Source organism: Triturus cristatus, chromosome 11, assembly GCF_964204655.1.
Source record: "Triturus cristatus chromosome 11, aTriCri1.1, whole genome shotgun sequence".
In the NCBI taxonomy this organism is placed as follows: Eukaryota; Metazoa; Chordata; class Amphibia; order Caudata; family Salamandridae; genus Triturus; species Triturus cristatus.
This window is the reverse complement of record NC_140594.1, coordinates 140,071,801-140,092,738: the sequence shown is the minus strand read 5'-3', so window position 1 is coordinate 140,092,738 and position 20,938 is coordinate 140,071,801. Positions and strand designations below refer to the sequence as shown.

Below are 20,938 nucleotides of genomic sequence, written 5' to 3'. Positions count from 1 at the left end.
TCTGTGGTGCCGAACACCGTGGGATCATGCCACGATAAGAAACCTTGAGGGACCGTACTCGGACCCCGTGCCGTCCTGTCCTATACCCACAGGGACCGCCACAATTTACCTTAAACTGCTCCTTACGTGAACAAAGTTATAGGACATTACTAATTTACGCTGAGATTATCTGAATTTACTAAACACTGATTTCGATATATCGGAGGATATAAGCACATTGCTGTTGGATATTCCTTCCTCTTGTATACTTAACTACGAGGACTACAAGTTAAGTTCCATTGATGACCAGTTGAATATCCATTAGCATCTACCCGAATGGTATGGCAGTACTACTTCTTATGTGGACTTATCGTGCCTACAGATGGACCCTGTAGTATTACTAACAGCCCTGAAGAAGTCCCTAAATCGACAAAACATGTGTTGGCTACGTGAACAGCGAACAAGATCTGCAAATAAAAGATCTCTGCTGACGTCAAATATTTGGATGTTTGCATTATTCATATGAAGCAATACTTTATTGTCCTGTTACTGTATGAATTAACAGTTGTTACTGTACGGAACAGGAACTCAAACGTTTTTTGTAATTTGGTGTGTGCCCAAGGTTTGCTCTGCTTGTACAGGGCTCCCATCGAGGGGTCTCGTCTCAGGAGTGTAGGGTAAAGACTCCTATCTTGTGTGCACCACTCTCAATTCACATCTCTCAAAATAGTGTGTCTTACTATCCGGTGAGCATTAGCTTCCAGTCCCCAAAGTGACCCAGGCGATTTTCTAGCCAATTGGACATGGTCAGAGAGCAGCACTCAGCTGGGCGGGGCCAAGGCCCACTCTGTAGTTTAAAGTACAGGTTACAGTAGCTCGACAAATAGTGCGCTGTCAAGCCAGACCTTAAATACAGGCGTTGTCGGTAAAATGTTACGAGGCGCTTGTTGAGTGGTGTTTACGACCTCCGAATTCTGCAGATGAAGTTGAGCTCCGTAGCATTTAATTGGGTGCAGTTTCCAGGCAATTTACATCAATAAACCCACGTGTGACCTTTGTTTTGTAATTAACTGAAAAGGGAATTGCAATTAGAGTAACCATTGAGACACAAAAAACACTCTTATGCTTGTGAGGTGCATAGATTTAACCAATTTCTGGGTTTCGCTGTAGCTAAAGGAGGGTGCCGTGTAATATAAGCAAGTCGCAGAATTCCAAACGTACGCCCCTAAACATACTCCTGGAGAAAACATGGCGAAAATGGGCCATATTTCCACATTTAAACAGTTGTATTTTTACTTTGTATCCAAAGTTATTTTTTGCGTTTGGAGGAAACATTTCTTTACAGATCTGAAAATATGGGGTTCTAGGGCGTTTTCCGAATTTTTACACAGAGCAGCTTTTTTTAGCAGGAAAATATGGTGAGAAGAAGCAAGTGGGGATGGTATGGGATGAAAAGAAAGTTATGACTTTTAGTGCTCACCCCATTTCCAATGGGCTGGGCACCCTCCTGCCCTCGGAACACCCCTGTTGCAACGCCCTCCCCCGCCCTGCAATCACAAACTAACCCGTGCAGAAAAACAGAATACTGAACTGCTGTGTGATCACCCGGATTAGGTCTACCTCCAAAAAATACCTCTGATAAAATAAATCCGTAAACATAACTATTTATAGGACTGCTTCGTGCATGTATTTCCACACCGTCTCTATTTACGGAATGGATTTTCTCGCATCTCTCTCTCGCTCTTGTATATGCCTTTCTCTCCAGTCAGTTTTAAAATAGGCTTGGGGGGAAAAGCCTACGTAGGAATTACACGTAACGCCCAACACCGAATGCGAAAGTAACACTTTATTACACGAATTGCTGGCTTAGTATTTTGCACTATTTTTTTCTCGCGAAATGTGCATCCTAGCGTCCATTTTCGACACAAGGCTGCCTTTCTGGCAGGGGCTATAAAAAATAGAACACGATCGTGTGTGAAGCACAAACCAGCCGCGTGCGCTCTGCTCATTCGCATTGTTCTCTGCTTCCGCAATCGGATTTTCCAGTGACTGACATCTCAATTCCGCGACGTGGCAAAAGGGCATAAAATCTGTGACATTTTGCGTAATACGAAGTGCTGGATAGGGCATGAAATTAAACCGTTATAAATGACATTTCTCACGAGTCTATTTTAAAGCAGTGTCTTCCTCCCCCGCCTGCCTCTTGAGCGTTTCAGTTTTTTATTACCCAACGCCAGAGTGACTGTAAAAATAGGAAGCGCCAGAAACCCCCTCCAAAGTCAAGGCCGAGTAATTGAAAGCAGAGCCGAGCCTGGGCGGGAGAAAGGCAGGCTGTGTCAATATTTGCAGGAGTTTCCATCTCGGAGATCGGCTGTCTCATCACGCACGGAAACCGCTTATCTTTCAAGCAGCAGCTATCAAAATGAAAGGCCGGCCTTCAAAGCCGGCTGCCGTCTTCCCGCCACCCTGCAGCGTGCTTGCAAGACCAGCTTTCAAGGACAACACATCTGTTCTGTGTCTCAGCACTGGCCTGTCCAACGTCGATCAACAGGGGACAAACCCAGGCCAGATTTTAGGGATAACCACAGACTAGGTTTTGCATTGTAACATTTATATAGCGCTTTGCACCTTTATTGGGGTGCTGAAGCGCTTGCCTACATTAGTAGCACGCTACACCTTGTACGACGTATGGTTGAAAGTTTGTTTTGTGTTTGTTTTGATTTTATGTTGGAGGTATGTATATGTCAATTAAGGTGTAGTTATCGTGTTATGGGACACACTACTTAGAAGTGTGATATATGAAGAAGTGTGAGCGGGAGGTGCCCGGTTTATGGTATTCACTCAACTGGCAGCTTTGAACAGCTCTGCAGGTCGCTTGATGGTATGTTTTATGATTAGGGCTCCCGGTTTTATGGTGTTTATTTTTTAACATTTCCATCGGTATTTACCCATATTTATTTTTGGGCCATTTTTTCTGCATTTACCCATATTTATTTTATGTTTTGTTTATAAATGATGTAGTAAAACTGTACATTTCCATATTTATTTAACTGATAGAGACACATTCGTTCTTTGATGTATGTCGCTATTTAAGCTGCCAAATATTAAGTGGCAATACATCCACTAAATCTTAGCATTATACCACAAATGTGTGTTGACCTATGCCATTATTTAAAGAAATTTCATCCTGTTCTTTATTTCCCGTGCTGTCCATCGGCTCAGCAGCTGGCCTACAACTCATGAAAGACAGCACGCAGAGTCACTTAAAAGAAGCACCATTTTCTGTATTTATCCACTTTTAAAAATAAATGTCGACAGAAAACACATTGTTTTTATCTGTAAAAATGGAAAACGGGGAGCCTTACTTACGATCACAGTCCACTTTGCTGGTTACCGCATTGGGTTTTCCATGCTGAGATATTTTGTTTAAAGTCCTGTGATCTGCCTTCAGGCTGCTTGAACGTGATGTATAAATGCATTTTGTAGATTTCACCGAACATTTTACATGGCTCCAGCTATGTGGACCATTGGTGGAGACCCCAATGTTAGCAGGTTAGGCCTGGCCTTTGAGAATTTATTTCTTAATTTAGTAACAAGTTGCTGCTTCGGAGTACGAGGTAGAGCATAGGCATGGTCAGGCGTTGGGCTCCATACCCTGCATGTATATAGCTTGATTTTATTACTGTCAGTTATTTACTGATTCGTGATAAAATGCAGCAAGATGGATCTGTGAGTCAAGGGCTCGCATCTGAGGAGGCTTCCAGGTCACCCGCCCAGTGTTTCCTTATTCTGAGAACCATTTAATTGGGCAATAGTAACACCTAGTATTCACAATTGTTAAAAATTGTAAAACTGCAGTAGTAGGTATTAATAACTACTTATTTGATATCAATATAAAAAATATTTAATTCCTATTGTCGCTCTCCCTCTGCCTGAAGGTGAGTTCAGAGCGCTCACTGCTGGTGTGCCGGGAGCATTTTGGCCAGAACAAGGACCAAAGAGGAGAGACATTTCCCTCGTCTCCATACAGATGTTGACTCTGCACAGGTCCAACAGCTGGCTGCACACGGTGCGTTTCCAAGCATGAGTCCCAGCCATTGCTAAATATCAGCGTAGCAGTCCGAGATATGGTGCAAATTCCATGGATCTTGGTAGAGACACACGAGGATGGAAGTATTGCGTATGTACGACAATCAATAGTATCTTTCTCAAGACTTGGACTTCTTCATCGTGCACACAAAGACAGAAGATTGGTCTCAGTGCGCACCTGGCTTGAGACCGAATTAAGATTTGAGAAGTTGGCCTCCAGTTTAATCGACTTGGTACGGTTTGGAAGGAATTACTTGCCCCACAGCAAGGCCTTCCTCCGATTTCACAGGCGTGCCGTAGACTCCGAAGAGGCATGGTGTGGTGGGCCAGGTTGATTGCAGTGGAGGTGCTCTGGAGTATCAGAGGTTTTAGCCCATCCTAGTTTCTTGAGTTTGAGGGAACATTCTTCAGGGAGTGATGTAGCTGTGTTTGTGCCCTTATCTCTGCAGAGGATTGATACACAGATGGGTCGACATCTGGGAAGCTATGTACAAGAGAGTGGTCTGCACATTGTTCGTATTTCTGTACTTTGCCGTCCCAGAATCGAAGATCAGTGGAGTGGCTTTTGGCCCAGCTTCCCTCAGGAGAAGCAGATACAGGTTAGAAGAGAAGTATTCATTGATACAGGTATGGGTGGTTGGGGAGAAGAGGAGATGTGGACGTTCAGGGCAGCTCCATGCGTGGGGCTAGCCACCAATTTGGTGAACCCTTGTTTCTTGAGATCATCAACCAGGTCCTGCATTTCTGAAATAAAGCCCCAAAGATACCATTTGTCTGCCAAAGATCCTCTCCTCAATTTCAGCTGTGGGTACGCAAGTAGGCCAATGATGCACAGTACTGCCATTTTGGAATCCCAGACCTGGTCTGCTGCAAGGGGTACCCGGAGACCCCTTAGATGCCACTAGTAAAGAGATTCAACAGGAACGGTTAACGTGTGTCACAATTCGTGCCACAATATCCTGTCCATATTGTGCCACAATTTACAGGGGTTTGGGTACTGGCCAGAGATTGTGGGTGGCGCCACATTACTACGCCTACGGCGCTGAAAACTTCTGCATGCCCTTGCTGACAGAAAGCAAGAGTTGGCGAAACGTTCTGGATACACCAAATTAATAGGAATCATGTGTGTGCAGATAAATCAAATCCAAAGAAAACATTCTTCTTCAGGGTGGATTAGAACCAGCTACAAAAACGAAGAATCCACAGCTATAACTCCGCTCCCCCTTCTAAACCTTGCGTGCCTGTCATAGGAAATAGACAAGTTCTCGGAAGCAGATGTGAGTTCCAAAGAAAAGGGTTTCTGGAAGTGATGTCTTAATCTTCAGTGAAGGGTGACGAATCAGAGCCCACGATTGGCCGGTCACAGACCCAGCAACGACTCAACAGCACTTTAAACATCTTAACTAGTGATTTATCAACCATGGTCATTTTTTAATCCAAAAGTTCTGCTTGAACCAGGCAACAAGGGACATGCATCTGTGCGCATGTGCACATATGCAAACACGTACACTCTCACACCAGTTGCATTATGTACAATGAGATACTAACACAATAACAAAAGGCATTAGAATTTATTCAAGTTAAACATTTAGTAATCCTGCAGGTGGTGAGTAGAGCCTCGTCACCAAGAAGAGATCATACAAGATGCGTACTGGTCATCAATGTGACCTGTATCAAACAATCATGGGCGATGAATGAGATGTGACTTGTATCAAACAATCATGAGATGTGACTTGTACCAAACAATCATGGGCAATGAATGAGATGTGACTTGTATCAAACAATCATGGGCGATGAATGAGATGTGACTTGTATCAAACAATCATGGGCAATGAATGAGATGTGACTTGTATCAAACAATCATGAGATGTGACTTGTACCAAACAATCATGGGCGATGAATGAGATGTGACTTGTATCAAACAATCATGAGATGTGACTTGGATCAAACAATCATGAGATGTGACTTGTACCAAACAATCATGGGCGATGAATGAGATGCGACTTGTATCAAACAATCATGAGATGTGACTTGTACCAAACAATCATGGGCGATGAATGAGATGTGACTAGTATCAAACAATCATGAGATGTGACTTGTACCAAACAATCATGGGCGATGAATGAGATGTGACTTGTACCAAATAATCATGGGCGATGAATGAGATGTGACTTATACCAAACAATCATAAGATGTGACTTGTACCAAACAATCATGGGCGATGAATGAGATGTGACTTGTATCAAACAATCATGAGATGTGACTTGTACCAAACAATCATGGGCGATGAATGAGATGTGACTTGTATCAAACCACTGTAGGTCGATGAATCCGCAATTAAGACACCCAAAGGCAAATCTGACCCGGTTACTCCATTGCGTCCTTTTTTGGCATCCCGTGCTGATGGTACAGGTCAGAAGCATGCCACCCACCTCCTCGGTGTCCCGCAAAAATACCAACCCCTCTGTGACTCAAGCAAGGCCTTAATATACTAAGCTGCAAGATATATAGTTGCTAATCGGTTGGGAAAATGCTAACCCGCTATCTACCCAGTGGCGTAATATTAGCCCCCCCGCAGCCCCTATGGTGCGGGGAGCCCCTCGAGCTCCACGGGGGGCCCCTTCCGGCACTGTACAGGGATGCGGGCCCCTGGTCTGAGAGCTCATGACTGGGTCTGGGGAAGGGACCCCCCCCCCACTCCAAGTACTTTGCAGGAGGCCCCCTCAAGTTGTGTTACGCCACTCCACCTACCAAAGACATGGCTCCTAAAAATAACAATGGTGCCCGCCTGCTCCTGAAGCGCCCGGGGGCAAAGAAAGCAGCCTCCTTATTTCCTGGGCTTTATTGCCCCTTGCATGCCACCCCACCGTGACTACATTCCGGCTCCTCGACCCACCACCAATCAGTGTGCTAGAGGGCAAGTGTGCATTATGCAACAGCGGGGGGAGTCCGAAACTCCTCCAAGACTTCCGGTGTCATGTGAGCTCCCCCACATCTAGGTTTGCCACCTTTCTTAGAAAAAAATACCAGCTATTTGTTCAGGTTTTTCTATTCTGGAACAGCCAAGACCTGGCGGGTGAAAAAGAATTTGTGTCAAATTGTCAGGATTATGTTCTAACGAGGTAATTATCCTTCCGTTTGCTCTAATAATCATCCTGAAACGACTTAGACAGCTTTCACATACTTTAGAAATTATTTAATTATGTGTTCACTGTTTTAGGTTTATGTTTCAGCAGAGTAAAAATTCTGGATTTCACTGCTTTTCTCAACATTTTCACCAGCCTAGACTTAAAAATACAGGCCAGGTCGGTAAACACCTACTCCCACGCCAAGCTTAATAGCGCCGGCCCTCATATTTCTTGTTGTGAGGCGCTACCGTTCTCTGCTCCCATGTCAAGCAGCCCTGGGTACACTACCTCTCTTGCAGCAGCGCACTCTCACGCAAAAGCCAGGCTTCTGAAGCATGTTTTTCTCGACAAACCCCGAAAAGGGAGATTTTTGAACTGACAATTTTATTTGTAAATAGACAGCCAGAGCGAGAAACTTGTGAAAAAATGCAAAAAGTAAATGTAAGTGGAAAAATAACATATTTGGGTCAAAACATTCTCCCTTCTAAATGAGCAGTGTTGGTATTTATGCGATGGAGGGCTTCTCGAGAACACCGACTGGCAACCTATGACTGATTTATTTCACTGAGTACATATTAAAGACATTATTTACCCCTTAGAGGCCTGCGTCTGTAACCTTGTGCTTTACGTTGAACGCATCATTTCTGTGGTATATAGCATTTCTGAAGTAAAAAGCTAGGGTACAACATTTTGTTTTATAAGGACAGCTGAATATTATTTATGATAGGAAAATCAAAACGAAAAATACCAGAAAAGAAATGAAACACAAGTATTGACAAAGTGAAGAATTTTGGCTTTTGCATTGCTAAAGGATTTTCCTAATCTTCGCTAACACATAGCACAGTGTACACTTCCCCCACCCACAAACAGCTAAGCAACATGCAGCAACAGTGTACAGAGCATTAACAAAACACACACACATACACTGAGATGTGGCAGGGTGCAAACACCGCCCACAGACACCTGCTTGTGACCATCTTTGCCGCGTTCCTATTGATGCACAGGAGATGGAGAGAGCCAATGAGAGGGGAGAGCAGTGGGTGGGTTTGGGGCGGCCGGCCTGGGTGCCCTGGATACTGTCGGATCGAGGAGGCGGGCTCAGCATTCCCACAGCACTTGCTCTCAGATCCTGGGATTGGTTCAAGCGGACAGGATGTGGCAGGGCCAGGCTCCACAACAAAAGGAAGTGACGCCTGGCAGGCGCTGGCTAATCTGGAGGCAGCAAAAAGAGAGACACTGATGACACTGAATGATAGGCAGAGGGTGGGCTCCAAGCCCCTTACAGTAAACAATACCCCTGCCTGCGGACAGTGCAGACACTGTCGGCAGGCGAGACCTAAAAAACAATGATTCTCTGGCACCCGTCCGTCAGGAACCAGGCGTGACCATTACAAATTCAGAGGAATGGATTTACTTGTCAAATAAATTCACCCTACTCAAGAAGTGAATTAGTCTCACTTCCAGCTGGGTGGTGAAATATGATCCTAGCACGTGGTGCGACTCTGTCTGGGGGCTCGGTAAGACCCTGACTAATACTTCCCCCGGATACAGGGTTCTGACCGAGATCAATCATTCTACACTTTCTGTGGCTGCATCTGCAGTTGTTCATAAGATATGTCCATCTATTGCATCAGCCACTGTCTGATCTAATGGCTAACCAGATACAAGACTCTCTATGAGATCAACGCACCCGTTCCACCCATATCAGTCGCTACCTGAGATCACGCCCATGACTAGAGGGTCTTTGTGAGCTCAAGCCCCTCATTCTGTGCATATGAACACAACGTGAATTGACAGGCTGGGAGAATGCACAGTATACAAAAGCACGAAGGGGGGTGTAACTAGGAGATTTATGTTCTGAACAGCTTTAGAGGTCAAAGGATTTCATAACCCCAACTCCAGGAGAGGTAGGATCAGAAAAGGCAAAGGAGAGAAAGAGCAGCTTCCCCACAAGACCTGGTATTTTATTGATAGAGTGTGATCCCTGTTTGTGCAATAGCTTACCTTTGAGAGGGTGCGCCAGGAGCCAACATGGGCAGTAGGCCCTATCACAGATAATGCATTGCCCCCAGGGCAAACACGAATTTGCACCTGCCCTGGAGGCAGCGTGTTAGCGAAAGGTGGAACGGCTCTTTGAAGCACCCGCGCGGCCAGTCATAGTTCAGACAACACCCGACCTACACTTTAAAGGGTGCAGCGATTTCCCCCCGGCAGACAGGTGCAATGACTGACAGCACTCACCTGCAGGGGGAGGTCTAGAGTTTCCATGGGACCTCTTTTCCCCCCTCTTTCAGAGGGCGCCCTGAAGGGGGCGCACCACCCATGAGGCAATTCATTGTGGGTTACAGTTAGTGCCCAATTAGTTGCTACCTGGTCTAGAGGGTTTAACGCAAGCCTTTGCAGCCCCGCGGCGAATAGGGCACATCCTTCAGGGGCCTGTAATTCAGCTTAAGGCCTATGACTATTTGTGGAAATGGGCATCTCCGGGTCCACTCGCCACGTTCTTCATGGGGGCTGAAAGAGTTTGTCTCACGCCCCTGGTCAAATGGTATTCAAAGAATGGCTTTTGGTGGAGTGCCTGTGAAATCCTCATGTTAAAGTGTGCGCTCCACTACAGCAAAGCCTGCTGCACAGATTTACACCAAACTTGGCATCACCAGAGAGGGTTCATCAGAACAGACAATGTTTGTGGTTTGGTGAACTTCATTTCAGTACCTCTTCAGTTATTAAAGAAATAAAACCTGTGAATTCTGTAAAATTCGTACATAGGTGCTGTTAAAGGCACACGCCCACCACCATTGTGTGATTCTCGAAGCGGGACTGTACGGCCATGGCTCACACACTGCAGAAACCTTTGACATGTATGTATGGGCAGGCTGGTCACAGGTCAGTCCTGGAGAGCAGGATGGTACACCCCAGAATGGGTGGAAACGCCCCAATGCCACCAGAAATGTAATCTGAAAATGGACTTCGATGTGAAGTCGGATCTTACCTAGTTCGTGAACCTAGACTGATGCTGTATTTAGGAGTCAATAACGCTTCCCAAACCATAGCCGGAACTAAAAATGGTTCATGGACTGCAAGGCAGCGGTTTGACTCTGCCCTTGCGTCGCTGGGTTTTCACAGTGTACACCATGCGATGAACACCATGTTTGTGTCACACGTGTCTCTAGTGATGCTAGGAAATGTGCAAGAAGGCCAGAGCGGTGTCTCTGGAAGGCAGGTATGCCTGGGGGAAGCATCAGTGACATGTCAGACAGCAGGGCTAGAGCACAGCTGGACACTCAACTGATACCACCCCAGCCCTACTAACCCTCCAGGTGCAGCAGCACCCTGCTAAGAAATCTCAACATTCTCTGGCGGCCAGTCGGCCTCCCCCGGGGCTAGCTTCACAGACAGCAGGGTGCTTGTACGCTGGATTCAGTCATATATCTGGAGACAAGATCTCCACCCCCTGCTCTCGTGCGAGATCTGCTGAAGTTCAGTCTATCATGCCATCGATATCTTCCCAGAATGCTTTGCTCACCGGCTGGTGAGGAACGTATGCGTCACGCTAGCATTCATGCCTTCCAGCATCCATTACCCAGCTGCCTTCCCGGAGTTTTAGCTCCCACCTGGGACACATCTATCGGCGTTTACGATCCAAGTTGAAACTTCAACTATTTTCACAGCCAGAGATCAGGAAACCCAGCTGGAGAAAGCTTCAAACTTTGTGGATTGCAAAGAGGTGCCAGACAGAGTTGAACAGATTTATGCAAGTAACACTCTGTCTGCCCCACAGGCAGCTAGGAGGGGCCTGTTGTGTGTGTGTGGGGGGGAGGGGAGGATACTGTATGTGAAGGAGAAAGTTTATTGGAAGTCCTCTGAGCTAAGTTACTACTGCCAGGATCAGGGTGGGGCTTCCCTGCTTTGACCTTTCCAGTGGGTGAAGGTCATAACATACGGGCCTGGGTAGGCAGGGCTTTAAATGGAAACAAAGAACTGCAGGTACTCCTTACCAGACAGCACCTGCTCATTTAAAGCACTCTGGGTAGGCAAAGATTTACCTGATTTTACTAATGGTGTCTGTCTTGCGCTGGGCAGCCTAGAGATCGCTTCAAGTCACTTTAAAGGGTGGTGTAATAAAAACTAACCCTGGGCAAAGCACTACGCTACGCTCGCGTAGTTTGCGCTACTTCGCACTACGCGAATTACACGTAGCACAGTGCAAACACGCGTAGCATAGTGCAGCGGTCTTTTTTTGCTTGCTCGCGGTCCTCAACGTCAAGTTGGCGACCGCGAGCAAGCAAAAGGACATCCCGGCGAGACTTTTTCTTTGTTCGCGATCAGCAACATCAAGTTGCCGATCGCGAGCGTGGAAAATAAACCTCCCGGTGAGATTCTCGCGATGAGAAACTACCAGTCCGCGTTGAGAAAGCTGCAGCTCGAGTAAAAATCTACTCGAGCGGCTGAAAACTACAGCTCGCACTGTGCAAGATGCCGTTTTCAATGATTGCACAGTGCCGGATGCTTGTCCGCACTGTGCAATCATTGAAAACGGCATCTTGCACAGTGCGAACAGGGTACTATGCAGTTCGCGAAGTGCTACGCGTAGCTCGCGTAGTGCGAAGTGCACTTTGCTTAGCTACGCATAGCGCTAATTCGCGAAATACGCCTAGGGTTAATAAAAACAACGAGTATTGTAATCAGCGTAGGTAAGAGACAAATATTAGAAGGCAGACACAGTCTGATATCAACAGAGGAGCAGACCAAAGGCTTGTCAAAGAGAGAAATCTTCAATGCTGGACTAACTTTAAGGACGTCACTGACCAAGCGTAAGGAGGATGCAACTTGCAAAGGGCACCTTACAGCACAGAGGTAGCACTTGTTGAGGGAGATTCCAAGGAAGATGAGATCAAGTGGTTTTGCAGGTCATTAATAGAAATACAATTGTTTTTAGAAAGGTGAGGAGGATTATACGAACTGTTCCTGTTAACAAGGGCCCAACCTCTCTATGAGTTATGCAATGAAATTTACTGAGGAGCTCATGCTTACCGCATGCGATCGGGGTAACTGGATTGGGTATGACATAGCATGTGGAGGGTAGCGCGTCTCAGCGGCACGCCGGCTCTGCGTGGCGGGCTGTGTGGAACCCGACATGGTGGCGACCGCTGTAGCGAGGCGTTTCCTTCTTCTAAATGTTGGCGAGGAGCTTAGTAATCCCAGCAATCTGATTCATGATTCAGCTGCTTTGCTCACTGCACGGCATCTGCAAGTAAACAGAAACGGAGAGAATGTTACTCACGGGCCAAAGCTATTGCAAAAAATTGAGATTTACATCTCAAATCTAGGTTATATTCTAAATTTCAATGACCCCTGTCTGAAAATCAGCCAATGCACACTTTATTTCTATTGCTTGCATTTACATACACACAAACAGCGAAGAAAGAGCCGGGCACTGAAGTTGGACACTTTCTCTACCTATTATACTACCAAGTAAACCTACTCACCCTACAACTTTCTGGGACTTATGACTGTCACCAAGAAGGGGTTCATCTTAATCAACTATTGCCTTTTGTTTTCCATCACTGCGATGTTGCATTATTTGCGATACATTAATCAAACCATTGCAATTCGACTTCTTGCTCACCTTATGTGACTTACTGCAATGAAACGGACAACATTTACTTGTCCTTTCGACTGAATGTTTAAATGGCCTAAATAGGATGGTAGAATACTTCTTGAGAAAGCTCCAAGCCAGAACAGCCCGAGTAAAAAACGGGTCCGAAGAATTGGTTATAGTTTATCCTCCCCCTCAAAGTCCATAAAATAAATATTTTTTCCCCCCATTGTATTCACACATTATGGTTTGTATTGCTTTCACCAATGAGCCACCAGACCCTTGCGTTTGGACACATCTGGATATTTGGGAAATCACTTTAGGTATCTTCACTTCTTTATGTAAGCTTTTCATATAACAGAGTCATATATTTCTTAACAAATGGTCTTGGTTATTCCTCATAACACCACTGGAAATTGCAGCACTTCGCCTTATCTACTGTTCCGTTTCCGCCGTATTGTTACGGTCTGGCTTTACAGCACGGCTGTCGCCAGACAAAGTGAGCATCACTTGAGGGGGCTTTGGCTCCGCCCACATGTTGGGAGCCAGGTACATGTTTTAATTGGGCAGAAGTTGTGTGCTTCCACAACAAAAGTGCTTGGCTTCCACATAGCTGTGATCATTTGTGCATTTATCCAGCTGCCTGAGCTTGAACTTTCAGGGGCACACGTGACCTTGTAATGTTAGTAAAGTGTCTTAGAAAACTAGATAATTCATGTTGTTATTCTCCGACAGCAGCACAGATGGGAGGAGGGCAGTCATTAACATGAATTAATGTTTAGGTATGGCGTGACAGTGCAACTGTCACCTGACCTTTTAACTTACACCAATAATATATTACAGTTCTTTACTTCCACTCAAATACATATCCATTCCTGTGATATATACTTGTAAGGCTTCACATTACCATACAACATTCCTTTAAAACCAGAATATTTAGCATTTCCAGTGCTTGTTTTTTATTGGAGTGACAAAGCTCCAGCAGTGGCGTAGCTAGACCTGGGTTTGCCACTCTGCGACGGCTGCGGGTAGGAATCGGAGGGTGGCGGGGGGGACGGGTTCCTGCGTGTGCCGCCCTGCGATGGGCGCAGGTAACAGAGGGGGGGAGGGACTACCACCACCAAATCTCATGCAGACCGCCCCCACCCTGGCTATGCCACTGAGCCCCAGGATAGAAGGGCGCAAGTGAAATTGACAGTTGCACATTTCTTCTCAAATCTATGAATTACGAATAAGTTCCCCATTACATTGGTCCACATAGGAAACCTGGTCTGTGTTTAGAAAGACATGAAATACTCTACATGGTCTGCGAGGATTCGGTCTTCTTCACACTTGCCACATAAACTTGGTAAGAGGGTAACACACAGTAGAATCTACTTTGCACATACAGCTCTACTAAAAGAACAATCGGGCAACCTCGGTGCAGTGGCGGGCACTAGGGCGGCCCACAGACAGTTCCTCGTCCTTGATGAATCCCTGGTCTTCCCACTCCCGTCAAAAGACTTTACAGTCCCAGAAACCCACGCAGCTCTCATAGTTAAACCGTGGCATATCATAGTTTCACTGTAAAAACTGCATTGTAAAAAAATAACAATTATTACTTGCTGAATGTTTTCACCTAAACAATAACTTCAGATGTATGTGCATTTAAAATACATGTTTTGCGTATTCGCTGCCCTCCCCCAAAGCCCCCCCAAGATCCTTCACCATCAGTGGAGTCGTTCCTTCATTCGGTCTTGTGTTCAGGCTCATCTGACAGCCTTAGCTCTCTGCTGCCAAACGCCCTCTTGTGGATAGCACCAGTACTTACGGCGGACTTTGGGTCAGCCCACCGCTTAGTATTGGCTGGCTTTCTTGTCAATCTCATTTGCTTGCTTCTTTTTATTCAATGGTTTTCTTTCCATTCCTTGTATTTTTTTTTATCTTTGCTTTTAACGCTTTTAACGAAGAACATGTGTTTTTTAGCTCTCGCCCCTTCTCTTGTGTGCCGTTTCTCCCTTCACATCCCGTGCTCTCCGACTACCCAGCTCATTTGTTGTTTCCTCAGCCCTACGCTCATCACGACGTATGCGACTTATGCAAGCGCAGGCCTGAAATGTGGCACTGTGGCCTGTAGGCTGGTCACAGACTTGTGCAGATGTTCTGACCTGCTCTCCCTTCTATCCCATCAGTTGTGGGGTTACCTTACTTGGCTCTCATCATGACGGATTCTCAAAAGCTTAGTACGGTCAGTACAGCTGCTCGGTCATTAAACTGCACTTTCTCCAGAGAGGGGCTGTGGTTCTCTAGGTAGATGTTGAAGGCCTTTCTGCCAGACGAGAACTAAACCAAGATCTGGAGGGGGTGAGGGAAGAAGCTGTCTAGATCCCTGAGGAGGAAGGTGTTCCATGACAGAAGACAGATTAGGAGGAGTGTGAACACAGATGGCTGCGATTCTGAAGAACTCCACAAGAGGAGAATAGAACAGACAGACTGACATCAATGTGCACAACAGCAGAATACCTGGAAAGAGAGAGAACTGTGGCAAGGGAAATATCTTAGAAAGAGATAAAAAGGTGGGCAGGCGGGCGGCCCCTGTGATGTCCCACATGGCAGGACAAAGTTCAAATAAAATGAGGTGCCAAAAGGCACACGTTATGCCACTTGGAGCTAATGCATAGAACAGGAAGGGCTTAAGGAAAGACCACTGTGATGCCCCAGGAGGGGTTTGGGAAGGTTAGAGAAAATAAAGTGCTAATGAAAGACCCTTGGGAAGTCCCTAAGGGTGAGAGAGGAGGTTAAAAAAAAAATAAGTGGCAATCGAAGATCCGTGTGATGCCCAATAAAAGGGTGAGAGAAAGTGACAGACATTAAGGGGCCAAGAAAAGACCCTTGCGGACCTCGAAAGGGGAAAGAGAAGGTTGGAGAAAATAAGAGGCCAAAAAAAACCCTGGTTATGATGTATAGGAGGGGGAGAGAAAGCTGGAGAAAACGAGAGGTGCAGGAAGGGTCCTTTTGTACATCAAAGGAAGAAGGTCTCGGAGTCCCTTAGGGAGCACCAGAGAGAGGTGTGAAACAAGGGGGAGGGGCAGGGGAGATACATTTGGTGCTTATAGAAGTAGGAAGGGGATGGAGAAGAGAAGGAGGCACGTAAAGACCAGTGTCATGCCTGTAGGCAGACAGCTGAGGCTAAACATGCATGATGCCCTTTGTGCTAGGACGGTGTGTATTTTCTGAGCACAGGTTACCTTTGGCAGTGGCATAGGAGGCTGACTGTGTGCGCTCATGACATGGCAGAGGCGCTGAAACTACATCGATCAAGATTGTAAACTTGAAATTCCTTCAATATTCAAAATAGTTTGTGAAAACATGATCAGTCTTTCTTAGCGAACATTGTAAAAGAGGGTTACCTCTAAGCGTTCCTGGAGGGTTCCTTTGGGTGATGATAAATACGTATTACAAGTGCGATGTAAATGGTTATTGGTGTGATTGCCCCCATGTTTAGATACAGCTGACATTCTTACATTGCATGTGCGTCACTTTACTACAACGCTTTGGAAAGTAAAACACTTGTCTCCAGATCACAGTTGATCGCTTAAGCACTTGTGGGAAGTGACGACAAGCCGCACACCTTTGTGTCCTTGATGGCAAAGGCAACAGGTTGTTCGGCTCCCGCCTGTTCCCAGCCGGGCTGGGCTCCGCCGGGACTAAGATGCCTTCCTCGCCCCTGGATGCCGCTGCTCCACAGGTGCTGCTGGACAGGATCCGGTCTAGGACGGCTGCACCGAGGCCAGGTTCAGAAATCGCACCGGGGCAGGCTGGATCCCGAATCGGTCTCAATAATAGGAGGGATCGCTCACATTTCCAGCTGGTGCCCCATGTTCCATGTAGACGGCCTTCAGCACAGCCCTCTCGACAACTACGAGACAATATGGGGTACTCAAACCTGGCGTAATAAGGGCATTCCCAGCAGGCGGGGGCTCACATGGGCCGCAGCAGGCCCACCATGAGCGGGGCAGATAAGAGCTGAAACGTCCTAAAAGTGGTTGCCTCACCACAAGTGAAACTAAATTATACCCCTCACGCGTTGAGCAAATTGTGCCATCCCTGTGTTTCAGCTCACTTCCGTGCCAGCACTGGGAGCGCACACTAACCGCAGTATTAAAACTACAAATAAAAAAAACCTTTCAATTTTGCAGACGAAGCAAGTCTGTAAGCACAGAAGCTTATCTCCCTCGAGGTTTCCAGCCTCCGCCTCAGCCGCTGAGCGGTCACGTCCCATGTGAGCACGCCACACCTCTGTGATTGGCACGCACTGGCTCACAGCAGGGCCGGCTCAGCCTTTCATCTTCAGTCTACAGTGCACCACAAAAGGAGGACAATGAGTGCATTCCACGCGCGCAAATGCATCATTTCTGCATTGCCCCTCGCTTACGGTGATGCCTTCAAACAGATTTGTATTCACTACTTTGCATCCTGGGATAAGTAGTTGTTTGTCTCCTATTAAGAGCATGGGCCTACCTACACGTTCATACGTGTCACCCGGCACCCGGGGCACTACAGTTTTGAAGCACTGTAAATTCATATTGTTATTATTACTGTCCTCGGTCAACAATACCCATTTTTTTCGTCCTCTGAATGAAGCACAAAAGGCTGAATCAATCCCGCCAAAATTCAAGCACATTACTAGCAGGTGGCGCACAGCTCCCAGCAGCAGGTGGTCAACCGGCTGAGCTACCTTATCACCACAGACACCTACACATAATGGTTGAGGAACCAAAGACTTACCAGCAAAGTGGTAGAGCAAATACAGTTTATTTTAATACACACAAGAAGGATTGCTCCAGACCTCCTGAATCCAACGAGTGAGTGGCTACATGAGTAAGTGACACCATGTATAAGTGAGTCCCCCAGCGACAGTGAAAATGATTTTACCCACCCTACACGGAGGACAGTGCCTACAATTGCCTTATTGTAGAATTGACACTGCACACACCACTTGGAGGCCTAAAACATTATTGTGATATGTGCTATCCACCCAACTTCAGTAAACGCAACATACTACCTCTTGAAGCACCACATGCCGGCACAGATGTGGAAGAGCAGCGCGACATGCCTTTGTAACTTCGAAACAAAGCCGGAGAGGAGGAAGTGAAACACCGGCTTGAGCTCGGCGAACTTTGCCCCACTAGTCGCTGCCAATAGAATGCTGGCTCTTTGCAGGCCTTCTTCAGCGCAGCAGGAAGCGTCTCAGCCCTGAAGAAGGTAGACCGCAGGATGTTTGTGACCTCTCAGTGAGGACTCCGCTTGCAGGCCTTCTTCAGCGCAGCAGGAAGCGTCTCAGCCCTGAAGAAGGTACACCGCAGGATGTTTGTGACCTCTCAGTGAGGACTCCGCTTGCAGGCCTTCTTCAGCGCAGCAGGAAGCGTCTCAGCCCTGAAGAAGGTAGGCCTCAGGTTGTTCATGACCTCTCAGTGAGGACTCCGCTTGCAGACCAACCTCAGAACAGGACGCGTCTGAGCCCTGAAGAATGTAGGCCTCGGGATGTTCGTGACCTCTCAGTGAGGACTCAGCGGTTTGTCATACGAAAGCCACTGGAAAGAGGAAGTGGCCTCTGGACCGCAGGTCTGCCCCATCAGATAACGCAACTGTTTTACAAGCAGACACGCCAGGGCTCATGCAACAGACATGGTGTTATTCATACAGCCAAGGGCAGGTAGCAAACAAAACAGTTGGGTGGCGAGCCAGAAAATAAATAAATAAATAATTATATTATATATATATATATATAGCATCCTAGTTAACAGCAACCTCACATGCAACGTACCACAGAAAAATAACTTTTAATAATTGCAATATATAGAATAAAGTGTGTTATAACAATACTGCAAGTCGAAGAGGAATTCTGTGACCAGAGCAAAGTTCCTTTGCAAGACCACAGACCACCCCGGTGTGGCCCCAAAAAAACGTAAATTCTGTACTAGTAGTTTTCAGTTCACAAAAAGGGATTGCACCCTTTGCAAAAACTGCACACACTTGCCCACTGAATTTCACCAGGTCAAATGTGGTGGAAACGAGGCAGGAAAACAGCACGGTTTACCATTTTGTGAACTTTAATCGAGAGGAAACAAGAACAAATTGCGTAAACCTCCATTCCAAGGTCCGAGACTCAGAATGGGGTGCAAATTGTGCACGTGGGACTGTGTTACACATAGTGCCCTAGGGGTGCAACGGGAGTATGCAGAAACAAGAAAGTGCACCCTATCTATGATATGGGCCCTGGTACCTACTAACTAAACTTTATGCAATCTGCCTTTACCAAGTGCTCAATTTGCACATGAATTTGCACTCGACTTGAATTCAGGGCATAAAGTGGGCTAAATAAGTATTTTACACCACTTCCTGCACCACAGATTTTATTTTTAATTGTCCATTTTAGAAAAATAATAAAATTGGGGAGTTGCGTCCTTACCACTTCCAGTTTCATCCTTTCAGGTGTACTACTCTATAAAGAACACTAAGGGGTGGATTACGATCTCGGTCGGACAGCATTGGTCTTGGAATGGTTTCCGACCGACTCGGATTCGGGGAGTCCGAGCAACCGATTACGATGCATCCGGATGCAATTCTATCGGAATCCCATTGAATTCAATGGAAGTCTGTGTTCCATACGAATACACAGGCTCCCATTGAAGGATGAGGTGGCTGGGGAAAATCGTGCACCCTGTGGCGAGCACCCCTTGATGCCTGTCACACTGTGCATGGTAGGAAAGGGGGGTCCCTTGGGTACATCTACGGGTCCGATTCGGAAGGCCCTGGGTGAAGGAGGCCCTGCTAAGGGCCCCCAAAGTCTGCTTCTGACAGCCGATCAGAGTCAGAACAACCGACTCGGAAGGGATGTCCGAATCCGCCATCGTAATCGCTCATTCGGAAAGCTTTCGTAGACACACACGATTCGGCTCCAAACGACTCAGACTTTCCGAATGCCCTTCAGTTCGGATTCAGAACAGATTCGGAAAGTCCGAACATTGTAATTGCTCATTCGGAAAGGTTGCTGATTCTGTCGGAAACAAGCCTTCCGAATCTGATTCGGAAAACCCCAATCCAATTTTGAGCCCTTCCGAACGGCATCGTAATTGACCCCTAAGTTTTTAAATGCGAAATAAAGAGCACTTCTCCCCCATCTCTTCTGCGGTCTTGTACCCCACACAATTCAGATTGTCCACATGGTCGCCATTTTGAAAAAACTAATTTTGCATGCAAGAGTGTCACATCTTTCGAAGAGAAATAGCCACAGAGTCCAAAGCATGTAGTTATTGAGACAAAATAATGATTGCAATATATTGCATAAATTCTGATATTGATTGAGAATGCCCTGAAATAGGACAAGGACATAGCGTTATGGGGTTGGGTGCAAAGCTGATGGTCAGAGGTCATATATCCCATTGCCCAGATACTCATTTTGCTTGTAACCGCTCACTCAGGTAGTTAAAATTAATCCACAGGAAATTAAATACATTTTTGTAAAGATTCTACTCTCCAAAAACAGTCTTCTGAACATGTGGATGCCAAAGGCTTCTAACATCACCCTACGGAGCGGATATTTTGATTGCCCAGAGGTTCTTGCTGAAGGATAAGGTTGCCACGGTGACCAGTAAAACGCTGGTGTAATTTCACAGTCGGCTCGAGGACGCACCACTGCACTACACTCTTAACTGTAATAGCTGAATTAAAGATATTGTGTTCGTTGTTTGAAGTTTAAATACAGTTTTGCTGATAGTTAATTAATAACTGCAATTAACTTTTTCAAGTGAGAAAAACGTATTTAATATATGTGTGGACAGTGTCCAGGTGTTTATTATAGGTTCAATAGAACCAGCTGGGTAGTAGGCGTCTTGTGTCAGTGTCAGGGCCAGAGTGTAGTCACCTTCAGAGGTAGGAACAACACACTAAGACGCTGCCAATGACCAGATGTTTAAAGCTATAACGTGGTCTCCTGTGTGCCCTCCACTGTTTCATTCTATAGGTCAATTCTAGTCTGTTTTTTAAAATATAATTCCACTCCAGTCAAGGAAATACTTAATAAGAGATATTTGAGAGAAGCTCTTACATTATCCAATTGCTTCACAGAGAGGTGGTTACCACAGGAGGTGCCACTGCTTGT

At 46.2% G+C, this 20,938-nt stretch overlaps 1 protein-coding gene across 11 annotated transcripts in view; it reads right to left on the bottom strand.

Moving 5' to 3' along the window:
- The window catches only part of NCOR2 (nuclear receptor corepressor 2), a 1,213,077-nt gene that overhangs the window by 1,034,409 nt on the left and 157,730 nt on the right, over nt 1-20,938 (bottom strand). For all 11 annotated transcript variants that reach the window (XM_085635706.1, XM_085635715.1, XM_085635711.1 and 8 more), the window contains exon 2: nt 12,231-12,444. In XM_085635706.1, the coding sequence (XP_085491832.1) occupies nt 12,231-12,335 (105 nt within the window). In that variant the 5' untranslated portion in view covers nt 12,336-12,444. The remainder of the gene's footprint in view (nt 1-12,230; nt 12,445-20,938) is intronic.